Source organism: Pristiophorus japonicus, chromosome 12, assembly GCF_044704955.1.
Source record: "Pristiophorus japonicus isolate sPriJap1 chromosome 12, sPriJap1.hap1, whole genome shotgun sequence".
NCBI classification, from domain to species: Eukaryota; Metazoa; Chordata; class Chondrichthyes; family Pristiophoridae; genus Pristiophorus; species Pristiophorus japonicus.
The window spans coordinates 169,089,202-169,107,350 of record NC_091988.1 but is presented as its reverse complement, the minus strand read 5'-3'; the positions used below and the strand labels follow the sequence as shown (position 1 = coordinate 169,107,350).

The 18,149-nt window shown below is 45.5% G+C and overlaps 1 protein-coding gene across 3 annotated transcripts in view; it reads left to right on the top strand.

Annotated features, from left to right (window-relative positions):
* The first annotated feature begins 4,606 nt into the window (after positions 1 to 4,606).
* The window catches only part of LOC139277545 (DEP domain-containing mTOR-interacting protein-like), a 78,461-nt gene continuing 64,918 nt past the window's right edge, over positions 4,607 to 18,149 (top strand). For all 3 annotated transcript variants that reach the window (XM_070896130.1, XM_070896131.1, XM_070896132.1), the window contains exon 1: positions 4,607 to 4,853. In XM_070896130.1, coding sequence (XP_070752231.1) covers positions 4,768 to 4,853 — 86 coding nt within the window. In that variant the 5' untranslated portion in view covers positions 4,607 to 4,767. The remainder of the gene's footprint in view (positions 4,854 to 18,149) is intronic.

Here is an 18,149-nt window from a genome sequence, read left to right as displayed (position 1 = left end):
CCACATTGTGCAAGGGTATATTGATGTGACGTCTATATGATGACCTCCAACCTTTAATTATGTAATGAATCTCCTGTCTCTGGCTTCTTGTGCCTTTTGATTTTGTTTGAATTACACATTTTCTAGGTGGGGATTAAGCATAACCGAAAGCATTAGTAAATATCCTGAGCTTGAACTGAGAAGATGAAAAAGTAATTGAAGACTTGTGACTGAATAAATCAAATTCTATTTTTATTATTTGAGATTATGGGTTTAGACCAATATTTTGGGGATTGTAATCTGCAATTTTATTGTTAAATAATACAGTCACTTAGTTCAGCCAGTTCAGCCAGCCACCCGCCGGCACCGAGGAGCAGTCCCCGGCCTTCCCTGAAATAACAACAACATGGGGAATAAACAATAGGTCGCCAGCACTTGAAGGGGGCAATGGCCAGTTCACCAGACTGATTCCCGGGATGGCAGGACTAACATATGAGGAGAGACTGGATCGACTGGGCTTATATCCACTCGAGTTTAGAAGGATGAGAGGGGATCTCATAGAAACATATAAAATTCTGACGGGTTTAGACAGATTAGATGCAGGAAGAATGTTCCCGATGTTGGAGAAGTCCAGAACCAGGGGTCACAGTCTAAGGATAAGGGGTAAGCAATTTAGGACCGAGATGAGGAGAAACTTCTTCACCCAGAGAGTTGTGAGCATGTGGAATTCTCTGCCGCAGAAAGTTGTTGAGGCCAGTTCGTTAGATATATTCAAGAGGGAGTTAGATGTGGCCCTTACGGCTAAAGGGATCAAGCGGTATGGAGAGAAAGCAGGAATGGGGTACTGAAGTTGCATGATCAGCCATGATCTTATTGAATGGTGGTGCAGGCTCGAAGGGCCGAATGGCCTACTCCACCTATTTTCTATGTTTCTATGTTTCTCTCTGCATCATCCCTGAGACAGCTGGAGTAGTAGTGATCCTATCACATCTGTCTCTGTAAGATGCACTGCTTAGGAAATTGGGTCAGGCTGTAAGTGTGTGAGGATGTACATCTGCATCAACTCATCACACCCAATGCATCAGGAATACTATTTTGCATATATTTTTTTTAATTATAAAGGGGTAGAGTTTCAGCTTTGGATGCAATTTTTGGTGATGCGCCCAGAATTGCAATAGTTTTGAGACTTTTTCCCTCAAATTGAAGCTCACTCATTTGCATAGCGCTGAAAGTAAAATCTGCCATGATCCAATGCAATCGGGCAACATCTTGGAACATAATTTTTTTTTAAATGTTTTAAATAAATTTCTGTGATAATAGTTCAGAGTGATAACTTGGTGCTGATTGATTAATACAGCTGAAAATGGGTTTATTACACAAAATAAGCATTTTTAATTGGTCTCTAGTCCACCTCTGAATAATCTGATTTTAAATGACTGAAAATGACTTTAAAATACTATACAGAGCCATTTGCTAGTACTATTGCTGTACAGTAGTAAGTTTCTTGGCAATTAAAAAAATTATATTTAAAAGATTTTAAAATGTACCTATTAGTATTCTTGCACCACCTCGAAGGCCTGCAAATGGACACAATTGGCGGAAACTCGCCATGGTGATTGATCCGATATGAGGGCAAGGCCAGCTTTCACTGTGATATTTTTAAAACTAGCACAAAATATCGTGGAAACTTGATTTGCGCTGGACATAATTTTCACTTGAAATTCATGATCTTTTGCACTGGCTTGATCCATTTAGGCGACATTGCATTGAAAAAAACAGCGCAAGCTAGCAGAAACTCGATTTAAAAAGGCACGGATCTTGCGTTGATAATCACAGCGAAATACACCTTTTGCCCTCATTACTCCTAAAACTGGAGCAACTTCAGCGCATGCGCAGATAAACAGGAAATCCAGAAGTTGCAGTTAGTCACTCCCTACTCCGCCACAGGTTGTGCTGTGGAACTCCCCGAAGTCGGCAATCAATTGAAATTTCACTGAAGGACAAAAACCTCCCCTTTTATGCTGGAATATTGCTGTTAAACCCTACCCCCTCTCCCCCACCCCCGCCCTGAAAAAGTTGAGCCTTGTTGAATGAGGTGTAACTGAGTTTTTAATGACATATATACTGCTGAACAAACATTCTGGCCCTGAAAAACAAATGTTACATTTGTGGAATGTCTCAATGTTTGCATTATGATTAAGAATGACATGGATTTCAAAAAAATTTTTTCAAGTTTATTTATGATATTTCAGCTTCTACCTTACTCCAATTATGTGTATGTCCCAATCTTTATTTTACTCTCTGCTAAATTAATAAAAAGCAAATTAGAATCTTTGCATTTTACTTCCTGGTTTGTTTGTGAGAATGCTTCAGTGTGATTGGCTGCTTATTGGCTGATGGTGTCACTGTTGCTAGACGCTGCAAATTCGCTTAATTTGGCACCAGATTCAAACAAAGGTTGGGAGAGCTGAAAATCACACAACAGAGATCACCTAGATTTTTGGATGTCGTTTTCTTCGAGGTCAGCAGCGAGCACTGTCGCTGACTGCAAATTCCTTTGTCTTTGGCTTTCTACACTGTTTCAGTGAAGCTCAACAGAAGCTTGAGGCACAGCACCGTAACATTTTCTTCGGCACCCTGCAGCCCTCTGACCTTAACATTGATTTTAATAACATCAGACCTAAACTATAGCCTCCACTTTCTTTGTGATGAGGATTCTGGTGATTTGAGGCCATGTGTTGGGGTGAGGGGGGAGTGGTGAGAGAGGGGAGATAGGTTGGTGCTTGGGGTAGAGACCCTCTGTTGCATTTTGCTGCTGGTAAACATTTGTGTCCTTTTTGCCTGCCTGCTTTTTTTCCATTCAGACCGCTAGGTTTTTCCAGCTTCTCCTGTATCCACCTCAGCTATTCACATGTTCTTTGTCTCTCTCATGTCTTTAATTTCTATTATTATTATTATGCTTCCCAGTATTTTATATAAATACAATCTTTGCCATATTATCATCTGTTCTTTAATGCACATTACATTTTACCATATAGCCTCATATTTTATTTTATTTTCCCCCACCCTCCCTTTTATTCTGATCCGATTTAAATGCTGCTCAATTTTTATTTTTCCTGCTTTGATAAATGGTTACACCTAAAACATTAACGTGTCTGCTCTCTGCACACACAATGCCTGACCTGCTGAATGTTTCCAGCATTTTCTGTTTTTGTTTCAGATATCCAACATTTACAGTTTATTTTGCTTTTTACTTTCTGAATTAAGGTTGCTGGACCATTTTTTAGGTAAGCAATGGAAAACGTGTGACTTGTCTATTAATACTTCAGTACAATTTCTCTCAAAAGCCAGAAATACTACATGGTTTTGCACCAATGTGAAGCAGTATTGGATGCATATTGGGTACAAAAACAGTAACTGTGTCAACACACAGGAAGAAAAGCAAAGACAACAGGAAGGAGTAACCGTGAAGCACAAAGAAGGGGTGTTGAAATTTGCTCCCTGTGGAAGGAAGCACCATTTTGGACTGTTGTCCACTTGTTTACTAAAATTAATGAAAGTCGGAATTTCAACTCCAGGCAAGAGAGTAACACAAAAATATAGATAAGGGGGAAGAATAACAGATAAAAGGACAGAGTAAAGGAATGATCATGTTATGAAATTTATGGAAACTATTAGGGGAAGAGGGGCTAACTGGGTAATGCAGTGGGTTAAATACAGTTTAAATCCGATGGGATGAAAGGATTTTGAGCTGTCTCACTCCAGTTCATGATGGGCATTGGTCTACAGTACAAAACTGCCCAATAATTTGGTACAACTTGTCAGCATCACTCAGACACCCAAGGATGGCTGGTATAGGAAAAGGGAAAAGTGCCATAGTGGGACAGTACGGTTGCCCTTCTGAGATTGGGGCTGAGGCACGTTGTTGGTTTAGAGTAGAGGGAGCTTTACACTGCATATTTGACCTGGAAGTGCTCGATGTTGATACTGAATGCCTGAAATGGAAAAATGTTCTAACGGCTGGCACCAACATTCCTCACCTTGAAAGGCACGTTTAAAAATAGGAGTGGATTCCATCTGTCAATGAGATTAACGAATGAGGTAAATGGACCTTGTCAGGATATATTTGGGATGTCCTGTCTTATGGTGTAGGGTGCACTTGGGATAACAATACAGAAAATAAGGAAATGTACCAGATTGCAGCTCTTGCTGTAAAATTTCTGGATTTTTTTGGGATGTGTGCCCCCACACCCTAGAATAACACCGTTCAGTGCTTGAAGGCCACAATGTGAAGAATAAGTGAGTCCCAAAACTTGTTGAGTTGACCCTACCTATCATAGTGGAGTCGTTTATTACGTGTCACCCAGAGACCTGCCGATGTATTCATATGTAAACATATATGCACTTTCTGCATAAATCTGAGAGGTGGTGTAAAATGTACTGATTTATATGCAAATTTAGACCTGGCTCACAGCATATGCTACTGTTTGCTGTTAATCTCGTCCTTTACTGATAACAGATCAGATTACAGTATGTATTCAATTAGCAGCAGTCTGTTTAACTCCCAGATACAAAACAGACCGAGAGAGGGCAGAATCCGAGAAAGCTAAAGTTGAATAGGAGGACACTGGCTGGGAAGTATCAAGATTGAGCAACCGTTCAGCAGGCTGTGGGATTGACCACAGGAAGCCGGGATTCCAGGGCGCTTGGTTCTGACCACAAGCAGCAGGTGCAGACAGCACAGAGCTTAGGCAGGCGGCCAACTTGCACGGGGTTTCTATTCAAAAAATGGAAAGTCTTCAGAACAGCGTGAAAAAGAAAGCGACTGAAAGGCATTACAAGGCTGAAGTACTAATTACAGGCGAGCAATTAAGGTATGGAGACAGCATGTTCCCTATAGAGGACAGCGGGACGTGTATTGCTGCATGACTATTATGCGCGGAAAATCCCGAAACTTATGTGAATTTACAAAGTATGGGAATTGCAAATCCATCAAGTTAAGTTTGCAACTATTTACGAATCGGGCAATGGTTGGCATTTTGACGCAAATGAAGCGTTCCGTCCTGTTGATATGGGATAAAAATGTTTCCCCACAAAACTTAAAAAGGATTATTCCGGGTTGAAAACGCCTTTTAAGTTTATGCAAAAAGCAATGCACTGTTTAATTATTTCTGCAACTAGGTTCTGCTGAAGTACAGGTACAGAAAAGGCTGCTTACCAGGACATGTAATACACGCTCTCTTAGAGATAAGACTCCATTCTATTGTACATTACTGTTTATAATCGCACCAGATTTTCCTTTTTTCTTCCATTAAAATTATTTTTTAACGCATTTCCATGTTTCTAAAGTTGGTTAAGATAAGCAGTGAGTCGATTTTGTAACTTTAAAATGTTAGCATGTTTATTTAGAATGATACAGTTTTAATGGGCCTGTGTTGTCTTTCAAAGACAAGGCACCTTAGGGCTAAATACAGGTATCTAATACAGCAGTGATCATTGAATCTCTCATAACTTTAAAAAGGTATACAGTACCCAATATCGAGGCTATTTCGAAGCATCGTTATAATTACAGTGGACTGAAAGATCTCTCTCATGCTAGATAACTTTTTATTCCTGTGATTATTGATACTATTGTGAGAGGAGATGATGTAGCCCTGGTCATCATCATGTCATCTCCCACCAGCTAGTTTTTATCTTCCTCAGGAATCCCGCAAGGATCTATCTTGGCCCCCCTCCGATTTCTCATATGCATGCTGCCCCTCACCACCACCTCTCTCGACCTCTCCACTGTCTCTAATTTGCCGCACTGCTTGTCTGACATCCAGTACCGGATGAGCAGAAATTTCTTCCAACTAAATATTTGGAAGACCAAAGCCATTGTCTGTGTTCCCCGCTACAAACTCCGTTCCCTTGCCACTGACTCCATCCCTCTCCCTGAACACTTTCTGAGGCTGACCAGACCGTTCGCAAACTTGGTGTCATATTTGATCTACAGATGAGCTTCTGACTACATATCCACTCCATCACAAGACTGCCTACTTCCACCTCTGTAACATCACCCGATTCGATCCCTGCCTCAGCTCATCTGCTGCAATCATCTAGACTTGATTATTCCAATGCTCTCCTGGTCAGCCTCCCATTTCTATAAACTTGAGCTCATCCAAAACTCTGCTGTCTGCATCCTAACTCACACCAAGTCCCATTCACCCATCATCCCTGTGCTCGCTGATCTACACTGGCTCTCAGTCCAGCAATGCCTCAATTTTAAAATTCTCATCCTTGTTTTCAAATCCCTCCATGGTCTCGCACTTCCCTATCTCTGTAATCTCCTCCAGCCCTACAACCTTCTGCGCACTCTCACTCCTCGATTCTAGCCTTTACGCATCTCCAATTATAATTTTCACCAGCGGTGGCCGTGCTTCAGCTACCAAGTCTCTAAGCTCTGGAATTCCCTGCTTCAACCTTTCTGCTTCTCCTCCTTTAAGACGCTTAAAACCTATCTCTTTGACCAAGCTTTTTGGTCATCTGTCCTAATATCTCCTTATGTGGCTTGGTGTCAAATCTTGTTTGATAACGCTCCTGTGAAGCGCCTTGGGACATTTTACTACATTGAAGGCACTAGTTGTTGATGATGCACTGTTTTATAAAGATTAAGCTAAGGTGCAATATATTATTCTGGTGCCACGGTACAGCTGAGTGTAACCTAACTTGTCCCATTGAAGTATGGCTTAATTACTGCAACTGGGTACATCCTGAGGTTACATAGAGACTAATTGTTTCACTAGCAGCAGGAACTGGCTGGCCTTTTTTTTTTAAAAAGATTGATTTGCATCTATAATAAAGTGTCTGAATGTGCTGGACTCAAATGTATGCATGGTAATTTTGCATGGTCCTGGTGCTGGGCGGATCTTTGCTAGCTGCGAAAATGGGTGGGAGATTGGGCTATAACGTTGTAGTCCCTGTTCTACATCTGATCCTTGTCGCTAGAAAACAATACAAAGCCTTGCAAACTTAACCCCATAATGTTTGGAAGAGCTCAACTTGTTTTAGTGACAGCATCCAGGTAGTGAACACTGCTGTCCAGGAGGAGAAGCTGGCATTATGATATTGATGTTCTGTAGTGCTGCTATGTTGGCTTGTTTGCTTGCCATTTATTGATACAGGAGGTTTAAAATAAAGACATGTTGTGTAATTATACCAGACGAGGAGATCCATAAAGTGATATAAAGATTAGACTAATGTTGGAGGGCAAAGAAGATGTGAAATTTTGAATAATTGCTTTTTAATCAGTACGTACAGGAGGATATCGTCAGAATAATGCAACATCTACGACCAATATTTGTGGGACCTTAATACTGTTTGACAGATGCAGACATTTTATAAATAGATTGTAATTAAGAATATCTTTAAGGTGAGTAAGATATCAAACTCTGAGCACACTGAGTGTGAAAAAATCCAGAGTGAGGAAAGGCCATTCGGCCCATAAATCCACTCCACCCATCTGACTACTCCATCTAGAGTTCATGTATAAATATTCCATCTTGAACTTCCCTTCCACATCATCGACTTACCCATTCTCTAGAAACACTCATTTGTGGCACAATTTATTCCACAGGTACCACATGCCTAGAAAAGTCCAAAACGCAACCCTGAGATTTAGATCAGTTAGATTTTTATTCTATTTGTTTTTGGGATGTGGATGATGCAGGCAAGGGATGCATTTATTGTTCATCCCCAGTTGTTTTGAGTAGGTGGTAATGGATCTAGTTAACAAAAGCAATATGGTTATGGTGGTTAATGCTGCTATTAACTAATCATTGTGTAGATGAAAGCATCAGGCTCCAATCTGCCTTTTTATCTAGTGAAAGTATTAAAGATGTGGATGAGTTGACACATAGTTGAAATTTCCTTGATATTGAAGTGAAAGGAATAGTGTTGCTATGGCAAAGTTCATTGAAAGCTCTGTTTATACATGGGAAGATACAATGATGAGATCAGTGATGTGATATAGAAATTTCAGTACTGAAGGTCATTTGGCTCATTGTATTTGTGCAAGTGCTGTCTTTACATTCAAGGCATCAACTTTAATTGCATTTTCCTACTTTTTTAAATTGCATTTTCCTACTTTTTTTCTCATAACTTTTAATATTTTTCTTTAAGTCTTTATTTTGATCCACTTAAATTTCCTGATTGATTTGGCTTTAATAGCTACTTGTGTTCATGCATTCTGCACTCTAATCAACCTTTGTGTGGAGAAAAACATTCATCTTCCCCCCCCCCCCTCCAAGCTTCGAGTACTAATCCTCAATTTATTGTTACTGATTCACTGAGCTGTGGAAATAATCTTTCACTAATTACCCTTTCAACTGTTTTCAAAATCTTGAACACTTCTGAGATTCCCACTGACCTCTGAATACAGCCCTAGTTTTTCATACCTTTCATCAGAACTATATCCCACATCTCTAGTATTTTTTAAGAATGGTGTGTGCAGAACTAAGCAGTATTCCAAACTGTGTGCTAATCAAAGTCTTGTACAAATTACTCGTGCCTCCCTGCTTTTGTAATGCCTCTATCAATAAAATCTAGAATCCCTTTTCCTTTTCTGTGGCTCTCCACATCTGTATGCTTTTAAAGATCTTTATATCTGTACCACTTGATCCCAGAGTACTTAAGGAGGTGGCCTTGGAAATAGTGGATGCATTGACAGTCATTTTCCAACATTCCATTGACTCTGGATCAGATCCTATAGAGTGGAGGGTAGCCAATGTAACCCCACTTTTTAAAAAAGGAGGGAGAGAGAAAACAGGGAATTATAGACCGGTCAGCCTGACATCGGTAGTGGGTAAAATGATGGAATCAATTATTAAGGATGTCATAGCAGTGCATTTGGAAAGAGGTGACATGATAGGTCCAAGTCAGCATGGATTTGTGAAAGGGAAATCATGCTTGACAAATCTTCTGGAATTTTTTGAGGGAGAACCAGTTGATGTGGTATATTTGGACTTTCAGAAGGCGTTCGACAAGGTCCCACACAAGAGATTGATGTGCAAAGTTAGAGCACATGGGATTGGGGGTAGTGTGCTGACATGGATTGAGAACTGGTTGTCAGACAGGAAGCAAAGAGTAGGAGTAAATGGGTACTTTTCAGAATGGCAGGCAGTGACTAGTGGGGTACCGCAAGGTTCTGTGCTGGGGCCCCAGCTGTTTACAGTGTACATTAATGATTTAGATGAGGGGTTTAAATGTAGTATCTCCAAATTTGCGGATGACACTAAGTTGGGTGGCAGTGTGAGCTGCGAGGAGGATGCTGTGAGGCTGCAGAGCGACTTGGATAGGTTAGGTGAGTGGGCAAATGCTTGGCAGATGAAGTATAATGTGGATAAATGTGAGGTTATCCACTTTGGTGGTAAAAAGAGAGAGACAGACTATTATCTGAATGGTGACAGATTAGGAAAAGGGGAGGTGCAAAGAGACCTGGGTGTCGTGGTACATCAGTCATTGAAGGTTGGCATGCAGGTGCAGCAGGCGGTTAAGAAAGCAAATGGCATGTTGGCCTTCATAGCAAGGGGATTTGAGTACAGGGGCAGGGAGGTGTTGCTACAGTTGTACAGGGCATTGGTGAGGCCACACCTGGAGTATTGTGTACAGTTTTGGTCCCCTAACCTGAGGAAGGACATTCTTGCTATTGAGGGAGTGCAGCGAAGGTTCACTAGACTGATTCCCGGGATGGCGGGACTGACCTATCAAGAAAGACTGGATCAACTGGGCTTGTATTCACTGGAGTTCAGAAGAATGAGAGGGGACCTCATAGAAACATTTAAAATTCTGACGGGGTTAGACAGGTTAGATGCAGGAAGAATGTTCCCAATGTTGGGGAAGTCCAGAACCAGAGGTCACAGTCTAAGGATAAGGGGTAAGCCATTTAGGACCGAGATGCGGAGGAACTTCTTCACCCAGAGAGTGGTGAACCTGTGGAATTCTCTACCACAGAAAGTTGTTGAGGCCAGTTCACTAAATATATTCAAAAAGGAGTTAGATGAGGTCCTTACTACTAGGGGAATCAAGGGGTATGGCGAGAAAGCAGGAATGGGGTACTGAAGTTGAATGTTCAGCCATGAACTCATTGAATGGTGTTGCAGGCTAGAAGGGTTGAATGGCCTACTCCTGCACCTATTTTCTATGTTTCTATGTTTCTATGTTCAGTTGTTCCACTTTATTGAGAATTTTGCCATTTACAGTATATTTCCATTCTGTTCTTCCTAAACTACTAATTTATACTCATCGAAATTGAACTGCATTTGTCACAAACCTAGCTTTTCCCCTAATATCTCTATGGGCCCAAGTTTCAGGCCGCGGCGAGAATGGCGCAGCACCGACCTGGACGCCCGTTTTTCGCGTCCGAAAGTGCGCCTAAAAAATACATGCAGATTCTCCGGCTCCCTGCAGGTTCCTTTGGAGCTCGGCACGGCGCAGCACGAGCTGTGGGGGGCGGAGCCAGCTCCCTGCGATGAAATCAGTGCCGGGACCTCTGCACAGGTGCGCTACAGTGGGCGCGCATGTGCAGTAGCTCCAGGCGCCCGAAACTGTGTGGGAGGGGCTCGAAGCACGCCGCCCCCTAGCCCTGGCCGAATGGGCAACACTGGTGCGGCGAAGCTCAGGCTGCACCTCCCTCGTCCAGCTCCTGCTCTGGCTCCAGCTTCCTCGCCTCTTCAGCTGGCTCTCTCAACCCCCCAGCTCCCGCTCGGACCCTCCCCCCCAGCTCCCGCTCGGACCCCCCAGCTACGGCTTCGCCCGGCCACCTACCTTTAACTCTGGTCCACCCTCTCTTCCTTTGGCGGGGCCCGCCCTGCCCGGCATCTTGCCCGAAGTCTTGGGTCCGGCTTCTTCACATCGGCTGGGCCCGTTCAGCCTCCTCCCTCTCCCCTCCCCCTCCCTCTCCTCTCTTTCCCCCCCCCCTCCCTCTACTCTCTTTCACCCCCCCACCCATCCCTCCCCCCTCCCTCCCTCTCCTCTCCCCCCCCCCCCCCCCCCGCCTCCATCTCCACTCTTCCCGCCCCCCTCCCTCTCCTCTCCCGTCCCCCTCCCTCCCTCTCCTCTCCCGTCCCCCTCCCTCCCTCTCCTCTCCCGTCCCCCTCCCTCCCTCTCCTCTCCCGTCCCCCTCCCTCCCTCTCCTCTCCCGTCCCCCTCCCTCCCTCTCCTCTCCCGTCCCCCTCCCTCCCTCTCCTCTCCCGTCCCCCTCCCTCCCTCTCCTCTCCCGTCCCCCTCCCTCCCTCTCCTCTCCCGTCCCCCTCCCTCCCTCTCCTCTCCCGTCCCCCTCCCTCCCTCTCCTCTCCCGTCCCCCTCCCTCCCTCTCCTCTCCCGTCCGCCCCCCCCCTCCCTCTTCTCCCGTCCGCCCCCCCTCCCTCCTCCTCTCCCGTCCGCCCCCCCTCCCTCCTCCTCTCCCGTCCGCCCCCCCTCCCTCCTCCTCTCCCGCCTCCCCCTCCTCCTCTCCCGCCCCCCTCCCTCCCTCTCCCCCCTCCTCTCCCTCCCCCCTCCTCTCCCTCCCCCCTCCTCTCCCTCCCCCCTCCTCTCCCTCCCTCCTCCTCTCCCCCCCTCCCTCCTCTCCCCCCCCCTCCCTCCTCCCCCTCCCTCCCGCCTCCTCCCCCCCCCCCTCCCTCCCGCCTCCTCCCCCCCCCTCCCTCCCGCCTCCTCTCCCCCCCTCCCTCCCGCCTCCTCTCCCCCCCCTCCCTCCCGCCTCCTCTTCCCCCCCCCCCGCCTCCTCTTCCCCCCCCTCCCTCCCGCCTCCTCTGCCCCCCTCCTCCCCCCCTCCCTCACGCCTCCTCTCCCCCCCCTCCCTCCCGCCTCCTCTCCCTCCTCCCTCCCGCCTCCTCTCCCCCCCTCCCTCCCTCCTTCTCTCCACCCCTCCCTCCCTCCTCCTCTCCCCCTCCCTCCTCCTCTCCCCCCCCCCCTCCTCTTTCTCCCCCCTCCCTCTCCTTTCCCCCCCCTCCCTCTCTCTCTCTCCACCCCTCGACTCCCCCTCACCCTCCCCACCCTCCCTCCCCCTCCCCACCCTCCCTCCCCCTCCCCACCCTCCCTCCCCCTCTCTCTCTCCTCCCTCCCCCGCTCTCTCTCCTCCCTCCCCCTCCCCACCTCCCTCTCCTCCCCCCTCCCTCTCCTCCCCCCTCCCTCTCCTCCCCCCTCCCTCTCCTCCCCCCTCTCCTACCCCCCTCTCCTACCCCCCTCTCCTACCCCCCTCTCCTACCCCCCTCTCCTACCCCCCTCTCCTACCCCCCTCTCCTACCCCCCTCTCCTACCCCCCTCTCCTACCCCCCTCTCCTACCCCCCTCTCCTACCCCCCTCTCCTACCCCCCATCTCCTTCCCCCCCATCTCCTTCCCCCCCCTCTCCTTTCCTCCCCCTCTCCTTTCCTCCCCCTCTCCTTTCCTCCCCCCCTCCCTCTCCTCCCCCCCTCCCTCTCCTCCCCCCTCCCTCTCCTCCCCCCTCCCTCTCCTCCATCCCTCCCCCTCCCTCTCCTCCCCCCCTCCCTCTCCCCCCCCCTTCCTTCCCTCCCTCTTCGCTTCCTCTCCCCACCCCTCCCTCTTCCTCCCCCCCTCCTCCTCCTCCTCCCCCCCCCCCCAGCCCCCAACCCCCACCTCCTCCCTCCCTCCCTCCCTCCCTCCCTCCCTCCCCTCCTCCCCTCCCTCCCTCCCTCCCCTCCTCCCTCCCTCCCTCCCCTCCTCCCTCCCCTCCCTCCTCTCCCTCCTCCCCTTTCCCCCTCCCCCTCTCCTCGCTGTCAGAAACTCACAGACACTGACAGAGAGAGACACACTGGGGGGGCCGCGTCCCAGCACGCTGTTGGAGGGCTCCCGGTGCTGCAGTCGGTGAGTAGAAAACTTTTTATTGATTTTTTAAAAAAAATTATTAATTTTTTTGATTGATTTATTGATGTATTTATCATTGATGATGGCTCTTTATTTGTAAAACTGAAGTGTTTCATGTTTGTAAACTTCCCTTCCCCCACCCTCGCTCCCTACGCCTGATTTGTAACCTACGCCTGATTTTCTAAGTGGAGGCAAGGTTTTTCTGAGCGTACAAAAATCTACACTTACTCCATTCTAAGTTAGTTTGAAGTAAGTTTTCACTGCCTAAACTTTCAAAATGGGTGTAAGTGGCCGGACACGCCCCCTTTTGGGAAAAAAAAATCTGTTCCAAACTGAAACTGTTCTAACTGACTAGAACTGGAGCAAACTAAATGCCGAGAATTGCAATTTCTAAAATACTTCATTCTAAAAGAACAGGAGCAACTCAGGCCGAAACTTGGCCCCTATATCACTGTCCTACCTCACATTCTATCTCACAGTTTGCTTTACTCCATGGTTTGGTATTGTCAGCAAATTTTGATTCCCTATATCTGTGAATGTAATATATGTGGGTAGAACAAATGAAGGTCAGAGACACGATGAGTTGCTCGTCCATGTGCTTACTTTATTCGACCGGAACAAACTGAGCATGCTCATACCAAAACATGTGACAAATCATGTGATAATACATCACACTACTTTCCCCCCTTAAAAAACATGTATATATTCCCCTCTCAAATACAACAAAATTATGGTCCCATCTGGGCTTGTATTCACTGGAGTTCAGAAGAATGAGAGGGGACCTCATAGAAACGTTTAAAATTCTGACGGGTTTAGACAGGTTAGATGCAGAAAGAATGTTCCCAATGTTGGGGAAGTCCAGAACCAGGGGTCACAGTCTGAGGATAAGGGGTAAGCCATTTAGGACCGAGATGAGGAGAAACTTCTTCACCCAGAGAGTGGTGAACCTGTGGAATTCTCTACCACAGAAAGTAGTTGAGGCCAATTCACTAAATATATTCAAAAGGGAGTTAGATGAAGTCCTTACAACTCGGGGGATCAAGGGTTATGGCGAGAAAGCAGGAAGGGGGTACTGAAGTTTCATGTTCAGCCATGAACTCATTGAATGGCGGTGCAGGCTAGAAGGGCTGAATGGCCTGCTCCTGCACCTATTTTCTATGTTTCTATGTTTCTATGTTTCCCAGCATTACATGTACCACATATCAAAAACACCTGGCTTTTTTTCTTTTAAATGAACTACAAATTCTACAAATGAGCTACAAATCCAGGTTAATAACAGGTTTGCGGAGCCTTCCTGATCTACTTACAGAACCAATTTCCGGGCTGTTTTGTTTTGGTTCCGAACTCAAAAGATAATCCTGTTTCTATCTCAGACTTGTTTGAACCTATATGTTTCAATCCAATCCACTTTGCTGACAAGTGATTCAGGATCACTGTCCAATCCAAGTAGACAAAGCTTCTTGCAAATGATTGCATACTGACGATCCCTGATGTTCAGTATGAAGTTCAGCCAGAATTCTATCTCAACGAAGGAGGTACCACCAGTCTGTTTCCCCACGTGATACAACTGTGCTCTCAAGACAATTCAGTATGACAATTGTGAAATGGTTTCAATTCTGTGTCAATACGTTGATCAGTCCATCCATTCAAGAAACTGGATTTTCAGTTTTGCACTGAGGCGGAGCGGGAAAGTTACTGTCCGGGGAACGTCTGCATTCTTGGGAGAAATTTTTGCCATCTGGGCCCTGCGCCAGAGGCTCAGTGCAAAGGGAGGTCTTGTACAAATAGGAACCTCGCCAACTAAAGTGCGGGGCCGGGAGCGCTCCGAGAGAGGCAATTAGTGATAGGCAATAAATGCTGGCCTTGCCAGTGACGCCCACATCCCATGAATGAATTTTTTAAAATCCCTGAGTTTCTAATTTTGGCGATCAAGCCTTTGTTTGGTCCATTGTGTTGAGTCGCTTCTTTAAAGATGTTTTTCCAGTCTAGTTTTAACTTTTTCAACCAGTCCATGAGAGTTGGCCTGTTGTTGAAGTTTGCTACAATAATAGGCAGCTTTACTGACTGGTCATTGTGTTGAACTGTTCATTCCATTTGTCAACATATCTCTCGGATTTCTCTGGGAGTTTGTTTTTAACTCTGTGGTACTCTTTGTAAGTGGTTATTAATTAAACTTGCTCTCGTATGTGTCCTTATTCATGTTAGAGTAGTCCGCTGCTGTGCCAATACACCTATCAATATATTGATCATAAGTTTTATACGGAAGTCTTTCTCACGATGGCTTGCATTGCTGCTAGTGGCATCGATAATGTAGATGCCGAGTTCTTCAACATAAGATGTGTTCACTTCAATATTGTGAACACCTCCCTTTTGTTGCTGCTTTGCATTGCTATTAGAATAGTTCTTATATCCTGCTTTAGTTCTAGCTCTGCAAGCTATTGAAATATGGCCTTGCTTCTGGCAGTGAAAACACTTTGCATTTCCATATTGGCAGGACTGTGGTGAGTGATTTCCACAGCAGCGATAACAATTCACTGAACTGCTCTCACCGACATGCATTTGACTCATGGCTTTAGGTTTGGTGGTGGCTTTGTGACTGTAGACCTCAACTGCACTTGTCAGTTGAGTTGGATGGAGCATTCTTAGATGCCATCTCCATAGATAGCATGCAAAATTGCCCGATGTCAAATGCTAGGTTCGAAGTGTTCAGTAACTTGGACTGTGCACGCTCATCCACCAGTCCATACACAAACTTATCTCGCAATGCACGATCCAAAAATGTGCCACAGTTACAATGCAAAGACAGGTTCTTAAGAGCTACAATGTACTCACTGATAGTTTCACTTTGTTTTTGGTTTCTGGGACCAAACTTATAGCTCTCTGCGATTTCTAAAGGCTTTGGGTCAAAATGGTCCTCCAGTTTCTTGACTGTCTTAAAACAACGCATCCTTCACTGTCCCTGGCATGAGTAGGTTTGTCAATGTTCCATAGACATCTGGGCCAATCTCCCTTTTTTTAAAAAAAATTGCTTTCTTCTGTTCACAATTACTTTATTTTGAACTTGACCATTCTCATTTGTACCTTCGGTCTCAATAACATTAATTGGCTCTTTGAACAGATGGAGATTTTTTTTAAGGTAAGAACGGAATGGTTCACGACTTTAGTCATATATACCGAGACTTCTGTACAATCCCATTGGCACGGTCATGATTGTCCCGATCCCGTTGAACAGTAACTCAGCACACTACCTCTGTACCTGAACGAATCAATGCTGCCATTGCTGTGTATACATACATGCGAAGGCAAAGCACAGATGATTCTGCACAGGCATTAACAGTTAAACATCGCAAAATTTCAATTTAGGTGTCACAAATTCATCTTAAACTTGTCCACTCGAAGATTGAACGCTGTGTCTTTCCATGATCCTAAAAATGGCTTGGGGATCCCATTCTCATCGCCAAAATGTAATATATGTGGGTAGAACAAATGAAGGACAGAGATACAATGACTTGCTAGTCCAAGTGCTTGCTTTATTAGGCCAGAGGGAACTGAGCATGCTCATACCAAACCATGTGATAATACATCACCGTGTCCAAATCAGCTCAGTGTACTTTCCGTTCTCCAGCATTGCATTTGTGGTGTCGAGACTAAGGTAAAGGAGGGATTAGAGGGCAGGGGACAATTGGACTAAGGTGTTCATATGTAATTTAGTCCCCTTTTTAAAATCGTACATTGTCATTTTGGGTCATGCTTTGATTTTGTATGATCATTTATAGTTAAATCGTAACATCCGGAGCAGTTTTTGAAGCAGGGAAGTTGAGTTGGTTACAACATTGGAGTTTCTCTCTAGTGCAGGATGAGGAGGTGAGAAACACAAATTTGAGGTGCTCGACAGGAGGTTATAATTACAGCATAAAAGGTTTATATAGGCAGTTTCCATTATCAATGTAGACATAGAAATTTATAATAGGGGGGAGGGGGTCATTGACAGCAGGAAGTAAGGTTTTGTAGATAGGATTTTCAATATATTATAGATAATGAGAGGTTCCAACACATTCTTTTATCAGATCATCAGCTCATCTTACCAATCCAAGAATTGTTCATTTGCTGCTACTTTCTGCTTTCTTTTAGCCATCCCTCAATGCATGCTGCCACTTTACCTTTAATACTTTGTTAATCTTCTCAGCAAATCTCTTGAATGACACTTTATCAGATGTATTTTGGAAGTTTAAACATACTATATTCATGTTATTACCTTTATTTATCTGCTCAGTAATTTTCTTGAAAATTTTTTAAAATTATAGTCCAGCATGATCTGCGTTTTATAAATCCATATTCAAGGTTAATGATTGGTCTACACCGTTCAAAGTATTCACCCATGTTGTTCTTATTTTGATCTCTAGCGGTTTCCCCACTACCAATATGAGGTTAACTGGCCTATAGTTATGTGGCTTATTCCCTTTCCCTTATTTGAACAGGAGTGGAACATTTGTCACCCTCTCCAATCCTCTTGGTACAGTTCCTGTTTCCAAATAATTTTGGAAAATTGTTAATGCTCTTGCTATTTAATGACTAACCTCCTTTAATATTCTGGAATGTAGACTATGCAGGCCTGGCGACTTATCAACTTTAAGTCACATCGAGCCTTTTGATACCACTTCTTTTTTAATATTTTGTCTATTCTCTCTTCCTCCATGTCCTCCTATATTAGTCCTGCCATCCTTGCTTCAGCCTCTTTAAAATACTAGTTAAATATTTCTGTCCTTTTATTCTTCACTACAGGCGCAGCGTCCAAAGTCCAGAATGTTCTGGAATCTGGACTCTGGACCGATCGGTGGCAGGATCATCTGGAATCCATAAAATGTTCCGGACCCGCTGACCCTGTGGACCTCCGGCCTCGCCACGCCTCGCCTTGCTCGCCATCGCTCGCTTTGACCCAGTTGCTGCCGCTGCCCTTACCTCAAGGCCTCCTCACCGGCCTGCCCCAACACCTCCTGTGACTGGGCCCATCAACCCAAACATTTCCACCTCGGCGGGGCTCGCCCCAACACCACCTCTGCGACGGGGCCCCGCCCGAACAGTTCCTTGGCGGTGGGGCCCTGCCCGAACAGCTCCTCTGCGACAGAGCCTACCGACCCGAATACTTCTTTGGTGGCGGGGCCCGCCCGAATAACTTCTCGGCGGGGTCCGCCCGAACACCTCCACCTCGGCGGGGCAAGCGGCCCGAACAGCTCCTCGGCGGGGACCCCCCTTTCTGATGTTCTGAAATCCAGAAATACTTGAATCTGGGCTCAGGTGTTTCCGGATTTGT